General features: G+C 37.7%; 2 protein-coding genes across 3 annotated transcripts in view; one reads left to right on the plus strand and one right to left on the minus strand.

The window, feature by feature from the left end:
• Positions 1–885: 885 nt before the first annotated feature.
• The window catches only part of RASSF6 (Ras association domain family member 6), a 67,842-nt gene continuing 47,592 nt past the window's right edge, over positions 886–21,135 (plus strand). For both annotated transcript variants that reach the window (XM_082463916.1, XM_082463917.1), the window contains exons 1-2: positions 886–8,702; positions 20,297–20,395. In XM_082463916.1, the coding sequence (XP_082320042.1) occupies positions 20,331–20,395 (65 nt within the window). In that variant the 5' untranslated portion in view covers positions 886–8,702; positions 20,297–20,330. The remainder of the gene's footprint in view (positions 8,703–20,296; positions 20,396–21,135) is intronic.
• The window catches only part of LOC309661770 (alpha-fetoprotein-like), a 107,723-nt gene continuing 95,297 nt past the window's right edge, over positions 8,710–21,135 (minus strand). Inside the window, exon 15 of the transcript XR_014264268.1 lies at positions 8,710–16,970. The gene's annotated coding sequence lies outside the window, so the exon portion shown is untranslated. The remainder of the gene's footprint in view (positions 16,971–21,135) is intronic.

A 21,135-nucleotide genomic window follows, 5' to 3' on the forward strand; every position in this document is an offset into this window, starting at 1 on the left:
CACCGGTCAGAATGGCCATCATCAAAAAATCTAGAAACAATAAATGCTGGAGAGGGTGTGGAGGAAAGGGAACACTCTTGCACTGTTGGTGGGAATGTAAATTGATACAGCCACTATGGAGAACAGTATGGAGGTTCCTTAAAAAACTACAAATAGAACTACCATACGACCCAGCAATCCCACTACTGGGCATATACCCTGAGAAAACCATAGGTCAAAAAGAGTCATGTACCAAAATGTTCATTGCAGCTCTATTTACAATAGCCAGGACATGGAAACAATCTAAATGTCCATCGACAGATGAATGGATAAAGAAGATGTGGCACATATATACAATGGAATATTACTCAGCCATAAAAAGAAATGAAATGGAGGTATTTGTAATGAGGTGGATGGAGTTAGAGTCTGTCATACAGAGTGAAGTAAGTCAGAAAGAGAAAAACAAATACAGTATGCTAACACATATATACGGAATCTAAGGGGAAAAAAAAAAAAAAAAAAAAGGCCATGAAGAACCTAGTGGCAAGACGGGAATAAAGACACAGACCTACTAGAGAATGGACTTGAGGATATGGGGAGGGGGTGGGGTGAGATGTGACAGGGTAAGAGAGTGTCATGGACATATATACACTACCAAATGTAAAATAGATAACTAGTGGGAAGCAGCCGCATAGCACAGGGAGATCAGCTCGGTGCTTTGTGACCACCTAGAGGGATGGGATGGGGAGGGTGGGAGGGAGGGAGATGCAAGAGGGAAGAGAAATGGGAACATATTGTATATGTATAACTGATTCACTTTGTTATAAAGCAGAAGCTAACACACCATTGTAAGGCAATTATACTTCAATAAAGATGTTAAAAAACAAAAAAAACAAAAAAAAAACACCACTATGCCCTGTGTTTCTTTCTGTCACTGAATTTTGGAAGTATGTGTGCTTTGAAATCTCTTTTCTCCTGTGGCAGAGAAGACTGAATGGAGTCCATCTAGATGTTGAAGATTTTTAGTTCCTTGAGGGCAGAGATTGTCTTATTCATCTTTGTATGACCATTTCTGCACCTGCCTGGCACAAAGTAATTTTTCTTTTTCCTTTTCTGTTTTTCGAAAAGAAAGGCAGACTGCTACATGTGTGCCTCATTCAGATGTGTCTGGAGTCTTGAAAACATGACTGCCCTATGTTTTCCTATAAATGCACCTTGAGAGATTGTTGGGTAATTCCAGCAGGGGAGCACAGCTACTCATATACCCCTGACCAAAGAACGGTCTGCCTATGTAGGGGAAGGTCACCTTCTTTCACCTAGGGGAGCATGCAGCTGCAGGAGGGACATTCATGGAGGGGTGAGGGAGAAAGGGGACACCACCTAGCCAGCCAGATCAGCTATATCAACCCTTGTGATCAATGGGGTGACAGATGTCCCGGTTAGATCAACCTTACATTCCAGTAATTTTTCAATGTCTGACTAAGCTGAATGCTTTCCACTGGCCATTACACTATTGAAAAACAGTCCATATTGAAGATAAGAAACTGTCTCTCAGAGGAGAAAGAAAATGCATTAGAAATGGAAATTATTTTATCACTTCTCAATTAATATAATGTTTTTCATTGTTCAAATTGTAAAAGCAGTTGTGTGGCATTTATGCCCATGATTAGGACAAACTAGAGCCTGATTCAAAAGTCAGTATAAGTACAAAATATACAATAACTACAGAAGAGTGAGGTTTTTAAAAAATTCATCAACTATATAAAAGTTTTTAAATGACCTGCACATTAATAACAGCATTACTTTAATTAAATTTTTAGGGGAATTTTAGAAGGGAATTTCCCCTCCCTTATCTTATTTTTCTCAACAATTTTTTAAAAAGTCAAAGTTCTAAAGTCTTTGTTTTTATTAAAAAAGCAATTAAATGTTTCTTAATTTAAACAGGAAATGATGGTTTATTCTTCAAATTCAAGAGCGATGTTGGGATTTTTCCCAGAGAATTAATGTTGTTATTATAATTTATTAAGATCTCTATGGCAAAATTCCCAAATGTAAAATGTATTTATTTTAAGCTTTACATATTGGAAAAGTAATTTATCATGTTGCCTTATCAATGCCTGGCTTCCTTATTAAGGCAATTTCTAGTTAGGTTTTTACTGGGAGTCCCCTCATTGTTTGGAGCTCCTCTGCTTCCTTTTTTTACTTCATTTAGTGCGTAGCCTTGGCTTCCAGTGCAACCTCAGACACCTAACAAGGTGTAGGCTATGAAACAAACTGGTATGAGTGACCCACAGCAATTGGGTCATAGTGTTAGAATCAGGCAATTTGTTCTTCTCTTTGTATTTTCTTCCAGTTGCAATCAGCTCTAAATATTTTTCAGGAGTGATTTAGTGGGATGTAGAAATGACCCATTCTAATTATACACATCTCTTTTTTTCTCCTTTTCTGTGCCATTTCTGTGGGTGATTGTATCCCTGCAGCAGAATTATATTAAGAACACATTGTGATCCTAAGATTTCTCTCACTTTCCAAGTAATAATATATTAGTGTGTACGCATGTTCATGTATGTGTGCATGTGTGTACATGTGTGAGAAAAACACACCAGATGTATCAGTTAACCTGTGCCCTAAAACATACCACCCAAAACTTAGTGGCTTAACGCAACAGCCATTGATGCAGATCATAGTTCTGTGGATCAGAAATTTGGGCTGGGCTCAGGTGGGCAGTTCTGCTGTTCTCAGTTGAGCTCTGTTATGGGTCTTCAGTCAGCTGCAGGTTAGCTTACTGACTCTCCTTTTAGGCTGTCAGCTGGCGTAATAAAACAACTGAGCCAAGGGTCTCTCATCATCCTACAGGCTAGCCCAGGCTTGTTCATAGGGTTGTTCAGGGCCCCAAGAGCAATAAAAGGGTATGTGCCAGTGCACAATTAGTCTTCAAGCCTCTGCTTACATCACTGGGTACTGACCCATTGACCAAAGCAAATCATATGGCCAAGCCCAGAACCAGTGTAAGAAAGTCCTTCCAAGGGATACAGGGAAGCAGGAACAAATGAGAGCTATTATTGCAGTCAAACCACCATTCACTTCAATGTCCTAAAATAAAGTATCAAACAAGAAAAATATCTACTTTTAGGATCCTTTATCCCCTAGACCTGAAGTCATTAACTGGATTATTGGCTAATATGGATTAGCCTACTGGCCTAGGAGAATTGCCAATGACAACGGAAAATCATGAAATCACTAAATGTAAACTATTTATGTTATAGTGAGCAGCTATTTATGTATCACAAAGCTAGAATAACCCAGAAAATTTTAGAAATAAATGATGATCAGGTTATACTGCCAGAGGTTAAGTTGTACTATGAAGCTCTTATAATAATATGGAACCAATGCCAGTATAACTAGATAGGTCAATGGAAAAAATTATAAATTCTAGAGTCATGTTTTAAAATATATATGCCCTTAGTACTAGATAAAAGTATCACTTCAAATCAGAAAAAATATGATCTTGATTTTTTTCCTCAACACATATTTATTAAGCCACCATGAATTGATCATGAACCAATGTTTCTTTAGCCTTTGACATGGACCTGGCATTGTTCTAGGCACTGAGGACAGAACACTGAATCTAGAAGTCAAGGTCCCTGTTCTCTTAGATCCTATTTTTAATGAGAGGAGATGTAAAACAAACAGGTCACCCAAAACAATAAATATATATTCAATAATAAACAGAACAGCAAAATACATTCAGATAGTGAAAACAATTGCCATTAATGCAATAAAACAGGGGACTGTGATAGAGAAAGACTGGAGGACTTATTTAAATAGAGTGGTCCAATGTTCATTGCAGCACTATTTACAATAGCCAGGACATGGAAGCAACCTAAGTGTCCATCAACAGATGAATGGATAAAGAAAATGTGGCACATATATACAGTGGAATATTACTCAGCCATAAAAAGAAATGAAACTGAGTTATTTGTAGTGAGGGGGATGGACCTAGAGTCTGTCATACAGAGTGAAGTAAGTCAGAAAGATAAAAATAAATACCATATGCTAACACATATATATGGAATCTAAAAAAAAAAAAAGGTTCTGAAGAACCTAGGGGCAGGACAGGAATAAAGACGCAGATGTAGAGAATGGACTTGAGGACACGGGGAGGGAGAAGGGTAAGCTGGGACGAAGTAAGAGAGTGGCATTGACATATATACACTACCAAATATAAAATAGATAGCTAGTGGGAAGGAGCCGCATAGCACAGGGAGATCAGCTCAGTGCTTTGTGACCACCTAGAGGGTTGGGATAGGTAGGGTGGGAGGGAGGGAGACCCAAGCGGGAGGGGATATGGGGATATATGTATACATATAGCTGATTCACTTTGTTATAAAGCAGAAACTAACACACCATTGTAAAGCAATTATACTCCAATAAAGATGTTCAAAATAAATAAAAATTAAAAATAGAGTGGTCATGGGAGGCCTCTCCGAGGAGTAACATTTGAGGGAAAAAAAAAAAAAAATGAAAGGAAAGAAGCCGTGACAAGAGCAGAGCTTTCTTGGCAGAGACAATACCAAATGCAAAGGCAGTGAGGCAAGAACCAGCTTGGTCTGTCCCAGGAACAAAAATCAAACCAGGACAGCAAGAGAGAGTCAGTACCAGGAGAGCAGAGAATCAGTAAGGTCAAAGATGTAGGGAGTTCAGATCTAGATTTTATCCCAGATACAGGGGACAACTGGCAGAAAGGTTTTCAGCAAAGGAGATGAAAGGTGGCATTGTGATCTGGTTTTTGTTTATAGGAGATTACACTGGCTACAGGTGGAGAATGGACTACTGTGGGACAAGAGTACAGGCAGAAAGACCAGTTAGGACGCCATTTGTAGTATCTGAGCAAGAAGTGATACTGCCTAATCTAGCAGGTAGTGGAGATGCAGAGACTAAGATACAACTTCAAGACTTGCTGGGAGTGGAAGGACGGAAAGAAAAGAATCGAGTGACTATTAAACATTTGGCCTGAAGAAATAGACTGACAGATATTGAGAACAAACTAGTGGTTACCGGTAGGGAGAGGAGAAAGATAGGGGTAGGGGATTAAGAGGTACAAACTACTATGTATAGAATAAATGAGCTACAGGATATGTTAGACAGCACAGGGAATATAGCCAATATTTTATAATAACTTTAGATGGAGTATAACCTATAAAAATTTTTAATCACTATGTTGTACACCTGAAACTAATATAATATTGTAAATCAACTATATCTCAATTAAATATATAAATAAGTAAATAAGTGAATAAACAAATAAAACTTCGGCCTGAGTTAACAATGAACCTGCTAGTCATGTGCTAGGCTTTGGAGATAAAACAGAGCAGGAGACATAGTCCTTACCTTGTGGAATTTATAATCTATAATTATTCAATAAATCCTACTTGGTTAATAACTAATAATTTTTAAAAATTAATTTAGATTTAAATATCACTGTTGTTAGCATCATAAAGTCCAGATGGGTTGAAATGTTAAATTTAATAAATAAATAATCTCTAAATAAATAAACTAGAAGAAAAAAAATATATATATATATATATATACTTTAAGGATGGGAAAGCGTTTTAACACTGAGTTATAAGCAATAAAGAAAAATAGTAATAAATTTAATAACTAAACTTTTAAACTTTTGTAGGTCAAAAATTACCGAAAACAAAATTAAAAGGCAAATAATACTGGGAAATATAGTCACAGCATATATGACAATATGTTGATGTGATTAATATATAAAGAGATCTTAGAAATCAATACAGAAAAAATGAACAAAGAGTACAATAAACAAAAAGCAAAAATGCAGGGTCAGTCTAAATGTGGGTTCAGTCTTATAGGTAATCAATAATATACATATTTAAAATAGGATATGATTTTTTTACCTTTCAAATAAGGAAATGTTTAAAAGAAGAAAAATAATCCAAGAGTTACTCCAGGAGTATAAAATTGACACTTCAGAGAAATTCTATAAAAATGTGCATTACCTTTCATCTGGCAACTTCATTTTTTGAAATGTCTAAAAGGCATAATCGTGGTTGTGTGCAATTGCATACAACATTTACTACAGCGTTGTTTATAGTAATATAAATTTCTCAGTAGGGAACTGATTAAATAAATAATGGTATATCCATATGGTGTAATACAGTGCAGCTAGTTAAAAACATATTGCAGAAAAAAAACTGACATGTGGTAAATTGTTCATAATATGTTTAATGTGATAAAAGCAGGTTATAAAACAATAAGCAAATGTAATAGCATTTTGGTAAATATCCATAGAGAAAGTATGTCAATAAAGACATTCACCAGGGCTTCCCTGCTGGCGCAGTGGTTGAGAATCTGCCTGCCAATGCAGGGGACACGGGTTCGAGCCCTGGTCTGGGAAGATCCCACATGCCACGGAGCAACTGGGCCTGTGCGCCACAACTACTGAGCCTGCGCGTCTGGAGCCTGTGCTCCGCAACGAGAGGCTGCGACAGTGAGAGGCCTGCGCACCGCGATGAAGAGTGGCCCCCACTCGCCGCAACTAGAGAAAGCCCTTGCACAGAAACGACCCAACACAGCCAAAAATTAAAAAAAAAAGAATGGAAGCTATTACTGCTATTATTATAAAAAAAAAAAAAAAAAGACATTCACCAAACTGTTCTTGGTAACTATACTTGAGAGATGGAATTGTAGGTGATTTTTTTCCTCTACATATCTGTGCTTTTCATATTTTCCACATGTGCAACTACGTATTTTTTATATTACAAAATAAAAATTACATATTTATGAAAGGTTAAGTACTCCAGAACAAAAGGAATCACTGAAACTAGTGAAAGGAAACCAGTTGAAAACGAGTAATCGGAATAAAGGCTTCAAGGATGCTTGCAGATAAAAAAGGCAAAACAAGGTTTCTCGGATACTGATAATAAAGAAATGCAGGCAATGGGAGTGGGGCATGGATTTGAACAAAGACATTCTGGAGCCTAAGAGCTGTGGACACTGCAGCTCCTGTTAGTCATCATTCAAAGGTCAGTCCATACCAGCAGTCACAAACGGGGGGTTGTAAGGCCAACGTGGCCATCAAATGAATCCCCACAGGTAATACCAGGTCACACTGTCCTCATATATGAGGTTGTAGAAGGTTTGATTGTGATCCAATAAGCCCATTTGCCTGTTCAGTTTATTAAAATAGCCCAAGGAATGGTCAGTCTGATCATCCCTGGTCTCCACACATGACAAGTTAACTAGATAAACTGTCTGACCTTTCGAACACAGAGAATCCTTCAAGTCCTATATCAAACATGTAACCTGCAAATCTAGAGTGACGGTCAGTCTGTTAATTTGACATTTGAATACACAGGACACCAGAAATCAACTCTGCCTATTCAACTCATTGTAGGAATTATATTTAATTCCTTTTGAGGGCTCTGAGGTTTATTCTTGTAAAATAACCTTTTTTTCTTTTTTCATGATCAAAGTGCTTTACATAGGAAACAGGTAAAGTACCAAAGATACCAAAAAGTGCATTTGTGTGAGTGTAAATAAAAGCACTATTTCCAGAGCATCTGTCATCTGAGTGTCTCTAAGTTTTTGGTGCCCTTTTTTGGGGTCTGATTTTACTAATTTTAAGTAAATTTGGTAGTTTTCAAAGAGGGAGCTCTTTTTTTTAAAAAAACTGTCAGTTCCTTTATCCATTCCTTTCTTTTCAATTGAGGTATGATTGACATATAATATTATACTAGTTGCAGGTATACAACATAATGATTCAATATTTACATATATTATGAAATCATCACCATAATAAGTCTAGTTAACTAGACTTTAGTGCCTTTTTTAAAATTAGAGGTATTAAGGAAAAGCAGTCTCCAAACACAGTTCACTAGGTAGTGACTAAATTACTATTCATTTCCTCTTGCATACTTTTATTACAATAGTTTTGAAATTTTGATGTCTACCAGATTCTTCTGTGAAGCTTATTTAAAACATACCCACCATCTACCCTAGATCTACTAGATCAGAGACTCATAGGTGCTGAGGCCCATGGGTTATGAGGGTTTAGCAAGATACGGAGGTGCCTCTGGTTTGCTCGGAGTGGGAGAACCACCGCTCTGGGTGAAAAGGTGCCAGTAAGGAAAGGAGGTGGCAAAAGAACAAGGGGGGGAATTAAGAAATTTCTGATTAAAAGAGAAAATTTTCAAAAGAAAGACATGTGAATAATGACATTCAGTCCTAGTCGGTGTCATTTCTTGAAGACTATTTCTCTACAGACTAGAGAGGAGAGATTAGAATCCGGCCAGTTCAGAGGTTAAAGCGTTAACCAGCATGTCAATTCACTTGTCCTCAAGATGTGTGACAGGGAGCAAAGGAGAGTTCCTATCAGTGGCTCCGAAGAAAGAAAGTAAACACTCCCAACATGCACTGAGGCACAGGGAGTGGCTCAGGTTTCTAACACTTCCCTGCTGTAGCCAAAAGGAGTAATAATTAACAGTTTCTTGGGCTTGCTGTTCGTGGGCGGGGCACTGCCCGGCGCAGAGGGAGCCCCGCCCGGGCAGGAGCGTGTGCGCCCCTCCTCCCGCGCTTGTCTCCGACCCCAGCTCCACCTCCGGGACAGGTGAGCAAGCACTGACTCTCCAACGATGATCAGAGCTTGGAACTGAGCAGGGGAACAAACTCTCCGGAGCAGGTTCAGCTCAACAACTAAGGTAAAACTCTCCTATTCACAGTGTAGCAGGTGAAACATGGGGGTAGGGGAAACCAAAAACCCTATAATCCACTCCCTGAGGTCAAGTTGAGGGCAAGTTGTTAGAAAGCAAAATCCATAGGGAGCCAAGTTTGAAGGTGTGCATGTGTCAGAGCAGCCCGAAACCCGGAGGTATTTTCCTTTTGATTTTTTCAGAACGCCCTTTCCTGACCAAGGTAAGCATATGGGGAGGGGGGAGGGCAAAGAGGGGAGGGCTTGAAGGTAAGTGTGGCCACCAAACCCTCCTCCCTTTTCTGACAGATGTGGAACTCAAGTTCTTTACCCGGAATTGTGGTTTGCCTGGAAAAGATACTAGACTCCTGTATGACTTCCCCCTTTCCCTCAGTACCCTTATGGTTACAATGTTACATTCAACCAGCAGACTTGAAAGGTCTTTTTAATTGCGGTTCAGCTAAACTTTTATTATTTTCCACAAATCAACAGAGATTTCACACACACACACACACACACACAAAATTGAAAAGGATTTCTGATATAATTTAAGACTGCCCCAAACAATGAAAGGATAATCATAATTAAATGAGAGTCCATGAGTTAAGGGTCCAATTCTGAAGCAAGAGAGCTACAGGTTCAAATCTTGGCTTTGCCTCTTACTGGTTTGTCCCATAGCAAGTTACTTAACCCAGCCAAACCTCAGTTTGTCATCTATAAAATAAGCATCATAACAGGATCTGCCAATAGGGCTTTGATGGGAATTAAAACACTTAGCAAGCCTTCTATAAATAGTTATACATAGTGCCTCCAATTAGCATTAAGCAATTTGCAGCTCTGCCAAAGGGTCCATGTCAAGGACGGTGAGTGAGCTAGTGAGACCAGACAGTATGGGGGTACTGCAGTTGAACTGGTTTCCAGTGAGTGGGTCCAGGACACGTAAGCAGATGGCAAGTGGGCAAAGCATGACCTCTGAGTAGCAATGAAATTATCTGGCTTCTTGCCACTTTTCCAATAGAGTATGTGGTGGCAAATTCAAACTTTTTGCTACTCAATGATTTTTACTTTGGAGAAGTCTCACTTATATGAATCTGTTATTTCTAACAAGAAACAATAATTTCATAGTAGGAGAGAAACACTCAACCCCATGTTGTAGAACCCATCAATTTTGAGTTTTATTTATGAGAGAGACTGCCCGTGAATAACTTTGATAAAATTAGACCATATAGTTCATGTTCTTACATTGTAGCACATATTGTATTGTTCGTATTAAAGTGACATGGACTTTTATTTGTGTTTACGGAAAAGAAACATAAACGAATGATACCTGTGTTTTGCTGGTCTTTACCACTTAAATTATAGGGAAGTGAAATTACTTTATGAATTTTTCTTTAAAGGGTATTTTGGTTAATGTTGCTGGTGGTTTTATTAATGTGGATAACTTTGAGGAAGGAATAAACTTAGTAGGTGTGACTAGCAAAGTATTTCCAATTATGACATTTTATCTTTTTATTTTATTAATATAAAACAGTTAAATGCTTTGCAGTTGATCCTAGCTTAATATTATCATTGTTTTAATGGATTCAAATTGCAGAGTTGAAAATCTGCAATGTATGTACTGTGTTTTCGTTTTGTTTGTTTGAGGTTTTTTTTGTTTTGGGGTTTTTTTTGTTTTTAGAGCTAGAGGGAACTTTTTTTTCTTCCAGTTTTATTGAGATATAATTGACATACAACACTGTATGAGTTTAAGGTGTACAGCGCAATGATTTGACTTACATACATCATGAAATGATGACCACAATAAGTTTAGTGAGCATACATCATCTCACATAGATACAAAGTTAAAGAAATAGAAAAACAAATTTTTACTTGTGATGAAAATTCTTAGGATTTACTTTTTAACAACTTTCATATACAACATACAGCAGTGTTAATTATATTTATCATTTTGTACATTACATCCCTGGTACTTATTTATCTTATAATTGGAAGTTTTACCTTTTGACTACCTTCATCCAGTTCCCCCTCCCGCCCACCCTTATAATGGGATAGTGACTGGAGAATTGGAGATAGAATTCTAAAGCCAACTAAACTGAACTGTACTATTATATTGTCCTCCGGGGCTTGACTGAGTTTAGTGTAGTTTAACTAAAAACTTATAAAATAATCCAATCTATTTAGAATAAATTATAGTATCAGTGTTTACTAAATAGTTTTCAAAGAGGAAATATGCCTTTACGCTGAATAAATATTGCTAGAATTTAAACAAGTTATCAATATTTGATTTTTGTATTCCTTAATAGGCATATATCTAAATAATAAACATTAGCCCCAACTGAGATAATTCCATTAACCATATTTGAGAATAATTTGAGATTTATTTATTTAACCACATAACCAGTTATAAATCTTCCTAAAGTCTATTTTAGTATACAAATGTTTTTCTACTATTTCTAATGCTTATAAAGTTTTCTGATAAACTATTAAATGTTTTGGTAAGTCAGAAGAGATAGAAGTAACCAGCAGTGATTAAGAAAAAATTAACTTTTCTGGTTACATTTAAAATAGTATAACATATATGTAATATGTCTTTTTAACGTGTAATTCAAGGTTTCATATTTGATACTTGTTTTAACTTCCTAAAGTAAGATGCATCCTATACCTTTCATCAACATAGAAATCTAGTGCTAATAGTCGATTTACTTATACAGATTCTTTGGTTACAATGCAGACGGGGAATTTAGGATTGTTAGAGATACATGGGCTTCATATAAAAGTTTAGATTTTTAAAAATAGTCAAGTAAAGGTCAATTGAAAATACAACCTCTGAGAAAGAACTTCTTTTGAATGTTCTCTCTTTTCATTAAAGTCTAGGGTTAGAGAGGGTTGGATCTGTTGGAAAAAAATTAGTCTTTTAAAGCTATCAAGTAGAGTGAGTTCATCATTTCATAACATCATCTCAAGTACCAAACGAACCAATACTACTGCTTTCAGTAGTTGAACATGAAGGTGTCTCTCTCTTAAGGGATGAGGGTGTGTTATCTTAGTAGCTGAGATGGTTGAAGGACAGCGCCATCATTATCCCAGAGTCTAGGAAATGGAGCTCAAGAGGAGGGCTGATTCTTTTGCAGCCAACAGATGAACAAGAAAAACTGAGCCATGGCCCCTGTGAAGTCAACCTTAGGATTTCCTCTTGGAAACCCAGATGAAGCAGAGACTCTTGAGCTGTGCCATAGAAGCAATTCCAGAAGAAGCCATCGGCAGATGGAGTAGCTCCTTCCCAGACTGAGTGGTGGCGAGATGCCTTGAGCCCTGAATGCCTTCCAACTAGCTCGCTTCTCCTACTGCTCCTGCTTTTCTCACCTCCCTGAGGGCACTCCGGGGAGAATGGAGCACAGGGCATTAGCGCCATGTAAATATGCAATAGCATACTAAAGGTTTGGCATTTCAAATTAGATTCCACTGGACTGACGGTGATGGTAGACTCACATAGAAGCCTGGTTGTTTGATATTCATCCTGTTTATCCTGTCTTAAATTCAAGCACTGTACTACATTTTTGTTTGTATCTCAAAACAAACATTCCCTAACTGCAATCAATATCACTTAATAAAGTGATAGTGATTATAGTCCAACGCTCAACTTTTACCATCTTTGCAAATGACACACACTCTTTAGAAAAAATATGGAGCCAAATATTTACCAGAAACCATACTTTTCTTGACTCTTTTCCTGTTTTCTAAGAATTGGATAACGGTTAGAATTATAGATGTTTTGTCTTGCTTCCTTGAAGTTATGTAATTGTATACGGGTCTACTCTTCTCTTCTACAAGGTTCCACGTCAGAGCTTAGAGAAAACAGCTTTATTTTAGAGGTAAATACATATTTGTAACTTTCCGTTGCTTCTTCAGGCAAAAATAATAACTAAAACAAAACCCACCACGCATACAGCCTTTAATCTTAATTCACAATTGAAATACACACTCGCTATTCTAATGTTATACTCTCTGCTCTTTTTTCTTTTTTTGGAATTTTTATGGTGTGTGTTATTAAGATATGTTCCTCGTATATGACTTAGAAAGTACATATGAAATCAAAAAGAAAATAATTATCACTCAATTTCATAGCTCTCAATTTTACTGTTAATATTTTTGTACATCTCTCCACATCTTGAATATACAGATATTCATAATTTTATATATGTCTTCTCTACATACTTGCATATATACATTCACTCTAGGAGATACAAAAATGAAATGAGCAATCATCCTGTTCTAAAGGAAATCAGGTAAAATAAAATATGATTAGGGAGAGAAAGTAGTAAGTAATTAGAAAGCTGCAGCTATTTTGCTATCGAAGTTCAAAGGCAGGAGAAATTCTCTTTGGCTGGAGGACCCAAGGAAATTAGCACATGTATTTTTTTTGGTTCGTTGTAAAATCATGACCACTTTGACACTTCCTGCATGCAGGGGCCTCAGGAATCAGGAGCTGCAGATACAGATGCAGGCTACACTTCCTGGCTAGCACAGCAGCAGCACAGAGAGGGAGCTCATGAAATATTTGTTGATATACAAAGGAGGGAGCCAAGTTTCCCACTTTTAAACAAACAACCATTTAATTAATCCATGCTTGGACCAAGGAAGGTACTTTAAATGACCAGCCCTTTTGAGTTAACTGGGCTTCACCTCCCATCCTCTGGCCTCATTCTGGCCAGTCCAGGCAAGCCCACATCTAGGCAGGATGCAGAGCAGGAAGAGGTGAACCACTGATGCTCTCAGATGCTCTCTGTCCTCAGCGTTGCCCAAATACTGGTGCTGACTTATTCTGCTTTCTCAGGTTCCTGAACCCTGCTGCCTGCTCAGACTGATTCTATCTTCCTGGTCTTCTCTCTTCCCTGTTGAGCCTCCAAGGTCTGTTTCAGCCTAGACCTGCCTAGTACTTCTAGGACTGTTTCTTTCTCCAGGATTTAATTACTTGCCTATTTAATTCCATATCTCTTGAGCTCTACTCTGTCTGGACATAATTAAAAAATAAATAGCCAAACATTAAATAAGTGATCTTAGTTCATACACAATCTAAGTAATAAGCTCTGGCCCCAGGATGGGAGAGCCCTTTGTGATTATCCCTCCCAGTAAAGTATATAGATTTTTAACAACTACCTTCCTCCTCAAGTCATAGTTTGTTCTGTTCTACCAAAATAATTGTGAACATTCAAAGTAAGACCCTTAGGCTTCTACACCCGTAATTTTTCTTTTGTTAATAAATCTTTATGCTAATCATAACCTCTGATTATCCTCCTCTTAAGCCTTTTGAGGTAACTAGCTCAGACTCTTAAATTTACCAAGTCTTTATAACTTAGAGGATATTCACAAAGGCATTACCAGATTTTAATTTGCAGTGAATCATGGTTAATGGGAATGGAAAAGGGAAACTATTGGAATTCATAGATCTATTTCTCACTTCAGCAACTGATAATAAAATGGGACTTTTACTAAATCACATTTTTACCTTTCAGGTATTTCAGTTGTTTGAATATTTTGCTTAGCCAACTTTTGGATTCAGACATGGTCAATATTATTTCCTATTCAATTAGCATATACTGCTTATGAAGAAAAATTTTATCCTATTTTCATTTTTCTTTCATAATTTCCATTCAACTGTCCTTATTTCTAGGGTCAGAGAATAATGTAAGGGCTTTTGAAATTGTTTTTTTTTAAATTAATTAATTAATTAATTTTTGGCTGCACTGGGTATTCCTTGCTGTGCACAGGCTTTCTCTAGTTGTGGTGAGCAGGGACTACTCTTCGTTGCAGTGTGCAGGCTTCCCATTATGGTGGCATCTCTTTTTTCAGAGCACAGGCTCTAGGCGCTCAGGCTTCAGTAGTTGTGGCACGTGGGCTCAGTAGTTGTGGCTCATGGGCTCTAAAGCACAGGCTCAGTAGTTGTGGTGCATGGGCTTAGTTGCTCCATGGCATGTGGGATCTCCCAGACCAGGGCTCGAACCCATGTCCCCTGCATTGGCGGGTGGATTCTTAGCCACCAGGGAAGTCCCAGGGCTTTTGAAATTGTTTAATCACATCTTCTGAAGCTAGCTATGATTTGCTTCAGCATAGATCATGAGTTTGACAATATAATTACATAGCGATTTTTGCTATCTTTAATGATACCTTAGCTAATTTTTTTTGTGAACACAAATAGAATGGAGCCAATCAGAAAGCCACTGCCATGATTCTTCAGCCCATCACTGTCAATTTGCACTTTGTGCTTCTTCAGTTCAAAATACCCCCGACTTCTAGTCCCAGCTAAAATATCATATTAACTATGAGGTCAAGAAAAGTTTTATTAATAGTAATTAGTCCTTTGGGTCACAGCTACAATTTGACATTTAGTCAGTCACTCAACAAATATTAATTAAATCCCTTCCATGTTCTAGGAAAAATTCTAAGAACTGGATGTGCACAGGTAAACAAACAAACAAACAAAAAAGCCCACATCCTAAACAGTTCATGTTGTAGTTGGGGAATACAGACAATGTAAATAAATAAGATCCTTTCAGATACTGATGTGTACCTAGATGAAAATAATGTGATAATGACTGGCTGAGAATTGCTTAGGGAAAACCTCTGAGAGAAGAGACCCAGGGACCGAGATCCACGTGATGGGAAACAGGCAGCCACGTGAAGGTCTGAGATAAGGTGCTCCAAGTAGGAGGAGCAGCAAGTTCAAATCCCTGAGGCAGGAATGAGCTTAGGGAGTGACTGAAAACCAGAAAGAAGGCCAATGTATTGATAGATGAAATGTAATCAATGAGGGAAATAATGAAGGGAATGAATACTGAACAGACTGACAGGATCTTGGGGGTCATCATAAGGAGGTTATATTTTATTCTAGTTCATTCTTGGAAGTCTTTGCAATGTTTTAATCATGAAATGACAAGATCTAATTTGCTCTTTGAAATTATCATCCTAGATGCCATGTGGAGAATGGAATATGGGTCACGATGTGGGTGCAGGGAAACAAGTCAGGAGGCTGATGCAATAATCCAAGAGAAAGATGGTGGTGGGTTGGCTCAGAGTGGTAGCATTGGAAACAGAAGCTTTGGAGTTACCTACTGGAGGTACCAATAGGACTTACTTTCAGATTGGAATCTAGTTATGATGAAAGAGGAAAAAATAAGACTGAGTTTTAGTTTTGGTGCCCAGTTGGGTAGATTGGAAAGAATTGTGAAGGAGGGAATTCTGGAGCATGGGAGAAAGTCAGTGATTCTGGTTTGGCCATGTTGACACTGAGATGCCTGATAGACATCCAAGTAGAGATAAAGTAGGCAGTGACATGAGTCTGGAGCTCAGCAGAGAGGCTGGGATGGAACTGGATTAGATTAACTGGAAGAAGGTGTAGTTAGAGAAAAGAGGATGGCTGAGGACAGACTATTAGAACTAGCCAGCATTTTATATAAAGGAGGAAGCAGTAGAGAAGACTAAAAAGTTGAGACCTGTGAGAGCAAGGAAATAAAGTAAGGTTGTGTGATTGCTGTTTTGTCTCAAAAGTCTCCAAAAAAAGTGTTCCAGAAGGAGGGGACAACCAACTCTGTCAGTTGCTGCTAAGAGGCAGAGAAAATGAGGAGAGAAAATGAACCACTTGGCAAGATACAGGGTGCTGGAATGTGGAAGGAGAGGTACAGGAGAAATAAAAGTATAGAAGTAAAGAATAGATGGTAAATAATGATAAATAATTTGGATCCAGGAGGGAGAAGTTATGTTTGGGTAGCAAGGTGACCACCTGGGGGTGTGTGGGGGTGGACCTCACTAGGGAGCATCAGTAACTCTTTTTGAGGATGATTAGAATGACAAAGTCTAGGGGCAAAACTCAGGTTTTAGAAGCAAGAGCAAAGGCTATATAACCAAACAGCCCAGACCAAATCTTGTGACTGAGTAATTGGGACTTGTTGGGCTCTTGGAGCTTGCTGTGTCTCTGTCCCAAGGGAGCATAAAATGCCCTTGTAGCTTCTGACCTATACAGTTAATTTGCCTGGTTGGCTAAGCTTCTGTCTCTTCTGTCGTGAGTCCTCCACAAAACCCCCTTCCAATGATGTGCTATCAAAGAGGATGACATTCCCAACTAGAGGGGCACCACCCTTTGAGCAAGAGGATATGAGTAGAAAATTAGATAAGGTGTAAATCAATCATGACAATACCAATGGACAGCAGAGAGCGGCATCACAGCAGTGTAGAACAGGTCATGGGGAGATAGAGACGATCCCACTTGAGCAGATACTAGAACCTGCAATGATGAGGGAAAGGGAAATAGTGAGAAGAGACTTGATGACACATGATTCCACTAGACTAGAAGCCCTGGTATTAAAGAAAGCTTCAATTTTGAGTTTGGAAATGTAGGTTTGGGTGAAACTGCAGAAAGCCTGAATGTCAGGTTAAGAGACTTGGGCTATATTTGCTAAGAACGAGATCCCAAGAAGGTTTGTGAACAAGATGATGTGATGATCAAAATGGTAAAAGCATAAAGGGAAACTAGTCAAGCATTCAGCTTGACTATTACAGCTTGACTATTACAGCTTGAATATTACATTATGCCTGTTGAGATGTGCTCATAGCTCACTATAAGGAAAAACTATGCATCAGGATATTGTGAGGATAGCTTTTCTTTATCTTTTTTCTTTCTTTCTCCCTTTCTTTCTTTCTTTTTTTTTTTTTTTTTTTTTTTTTTTGCTGGTATTCTCCTGGAGAAAGAAAACATAGAATGTCTTTCACACAGCTTACCCCAACCAAAATCAAAACGACCTGCTTCAGAAGGAAAAGGAGGAAATTCCTCCCCTTCTTTTTTAAAATAAAAAAATTGAGTTATTTGTAGTGAGGTGGATGGACCTAGAGTCTGTCATACAGAGTGAAGTAAGTCAGAAAGAGAAAAACAAATACCTTAGGCTAACACATAAATATGGAATCTAAGAAAAAAAAAAAAAAAAGGTCATGAAGAACCTAGGGGTAAGACGGGAATAAAGACACAGACCTACTAGAGAATGGACTTGAGGATATGGGGAGGGGGAAGGGTAAGCTGTGACAAAGTGAGAGACTGGCATGGACATATATACACTACCAAATGCAAAATAGATAGCTAGTGGGAAGCAACCGCATAGCACAGCGAGATCAGCTCTGTGCTTTGTGACCACCTAGAGGGGTGGGATAGGGAGGGTGGGAGGGAGGGAGATGCCAGAGGGAAGAGATATGGGAACATATGTATATGTATAACTGATTCACTTTGTTATAAAGCAGAAACTAACACACCATTGTAAGGCAATTATACTCCAATAAAGATGTTAAAAGAAAAAAAACAGAACTTTTCTCTCTAGCCTACCTTTTTATCCTGGCTATAGCTCCTATGATTCTATAGGCTTGAAGCAATGATAATTAAATATTCTATTTCTGCAAAATGGAATGACTAGAAAATATTATATAAAATCTCTGGTCACACCCTAATGCCATTTATATGAAGACATAAAGGAGGTTATTACTCATGTCTGACCACAGTTTCCAGAGCCTGAAGGAGACTGGAAAGATGTTACTTCACACTTAATCAACCCTGCAAGTCAGAGCTTGATTTTGGCTGCCTGGTAACTTCAAGCTGTGTTTGTGAGATGGGACAGGGTTCTGTCAGTTTGAATTCAATTGCTGGAATAGAAGGAATATGTTCCCTTGCACAGAATCATACAGGAGAGAATTTCTTCTAGAAATACTCCAAAAACAGACTTACCAAACTTCCTGATCCTTCCTTGCCTTGGGCCACAGTTTCTCTAGTTTTTCAGTTTACACAGTACATCTTCCTTTTTTCTGCACACCGCCAAACATTGCCCTAGGATTTCTTCTCTACTTTAGCTAGCTTGTATTATCATGTTGCCCCCCAAAATTTCAATGATTGCAACATGCCTCTTTTTGGATCACATAAGCCTTTGGGAATTTAATATCTTTTTAAAGAAAATAACACTGAGCTGCTATATAAACAGAAGTTTAAAACTAAATGAATTTTTTTCACAAGTCAATTTTATTTTACAAATAAAATTTGTAAATTTTATTTACAAATATAACAGGGAGACAGGTAATTTTTTCTCAAAAGTATCTAGAAATTTTACTATAAAATATAAAATCAGGAAGGCTTCAGAAACATTATTTCAACTAGACGGAATTCCTCATGGGCCTTTTTCTTTTTTTTCCTTTTTACACTTCTCAATAAAGCGTGAGCTCTGCACCAGGAAACAGCAGCTTCCAACACCCTAAGCCCATCTATGCATTTATAGAGAGATGGAGCAGGAGGATAAATTTTAAATCACTAAAACCTGGTAGTATCGGAACTGTGGATAAATTGAAAAATGAAGAAAATTCTTAGCGTGTATTCCAAATCAGATACTAAAAATTCAGAAATAGGACTCCTCATAAAGGGAGTTATGCCAGATTCAGACATACTGGATCCCTGCATTGCTGGGAGCATGGCTAGTACAGCCGTGAACTGGGAAGTGATTATCAGCACGTCTCTGGTCCAGGATTTCACTTATAAATTTGCAAATCAGTAGCATTTTTCATGGGCCAACATTGCAGTTTGTTTTGTCCTTTGTTAGAAATCTTGCTCCACCCCTGTCTGCCTTTCTCTCTCCCCTTCTCTATCACACAGCTGTCAGTCTCTTGAACTGATTACCAAGGGGAAAACCGTTATGTCAAGCTACGTATTTCTGGCTCATCTAGTACTTCTTCATATGCCCTCTTTATCATCTTTCTTTAGATGGTCAAAATTAAATTATATGTTCCTCTTCCTTTACTACTATTTTCCATAAATTATATGCAGAATATAATTTTCAGTTTAAAATGGGAAACTGATATCAAAAGAGAATAAAATAGATTTTTCTCAAAAGCATGTATTGAGTAATAAGAATGGAGTAAAACACCTAAACATCTTAAAGCTATATGGAGGTGGGGGAGGGGGTGGAAGGGGACGGGGAAAAAACAACACATTATTACTTGTGCCCAAAACAAATTATCCTGTGAATAACCATGAAAAGCAGGTTTAGAGGATGCCATTTAGAAACCCACTCAAAGTGAGTTGTAGTTAGAACTCCGAACTTATCCTCAAAATTAATTCCCTTTGACATAGGAAAAAAATCTTTTAAAAGAATCTTAGAACAGACAAATTTATAGAAACTCAAACCCTTTTCAAGCTGCAAAAACAATTCTGGAAAGAAAAAAAAGAGGAAACCCTAAAGACATTCAGACCTTGCTTCAAATTATTTGTTCCACTGCTTACTAAGTGAAATGGAAATAACACCCCTACTTTGCTGGCATGGTCTGAGGAGTAAATGAGATAACATCCATCAAATGGCCCACATTCAGAGTGTAAGATCCAGAGCAGGCACATGGTCAAAAGAAAGCTCTCTTTCCTCCCGGCCCCCCCAACCCAACCCTCATGCCCATACAAAAAACACTACTTAAATACTCTCCCCAAAATACTTTTACACAATAGGGACACAACAAATAATTTCAGTTTAAGGCAGAAACTAATTTATGAATGCATCACAGGAACATATCATTAATATTATTCTAATGTTTTAGGGTAGCCTCAGATGATCTCAAAAAGGGGGAGAAAATGACTATGATGGCTCACCAGTCCTCTTCTTGGATCTTCATCAATGAGAGGACATTCATTACCAGGTAACTGTACACCTGTGTTATATGTTATTCTAGTTATCAGTCATTTGTGGAGTACACCTTATGTGTATTATGCATTTTGTCATTCTAAGCTTCATTTTGAAAACTTTAACTGTATTGGAAAAACTTGGAAAATGGCATCATTACATTTTCTAATTTTTCTCATTTGCTACAAAGAGAACCCAGTGAATTAAATGTTATAAAAATTATGAGGGCTTTGTAAAATATTTCAGAAAAGATGATATAAAGAGTGCCTAAATTTGGGTCTTCCATAGGTATTATAATAAAGTCTAAATGTGTGTCAATAAAAAAAAGCAAGATGTATGATCCACAAGATCAGTGATATGAATCATCAGTTGAGACACTGAATTAGAAATTGAATAAATATGTTCCTAAAGACTGAAAAGCCATAGCCTATTCACTCATATTTCATAAATAGTGGTCTAATTTCACCAAGAGCCAAATTTCTATTTTAATAGTTGTCACAGTTCTCAGGAGCAGCATTAAGTAAAGGATCCGAGGCTCCTCATAAATAATATATCCAAAGAGGTAGCCTATGGGCCTAAACCAGGCTTTCCTGGCCTCTCCTTCCCCCTCTTGCTCCTCAGGACATACTTCATTTTTACTGTTTCCCTCTTGATGTTAGATTATGCAATAGATGGACAACAGCTATGGCTATTTTCTTATACACAGCAGATAGCATCTTATGCTGGTTTAGGAATAATAGAGCAGGGATTTGAAAA

The sequence above is a fragment of the Balaenoptera physalus genome (genome assembly GCF_965194825.1).
Source record: "Balaenoptera physalus genome assembly, chromosome: 5".
In the NCBI taxonomy this organism is placed as follows: domain Eukaryota; kingdom Metazoa; phylum Chordata; class Mammalia; order Artiodactyla; family Balaenopteridae; genus Balaenoptera; species Balaenoptera physalus.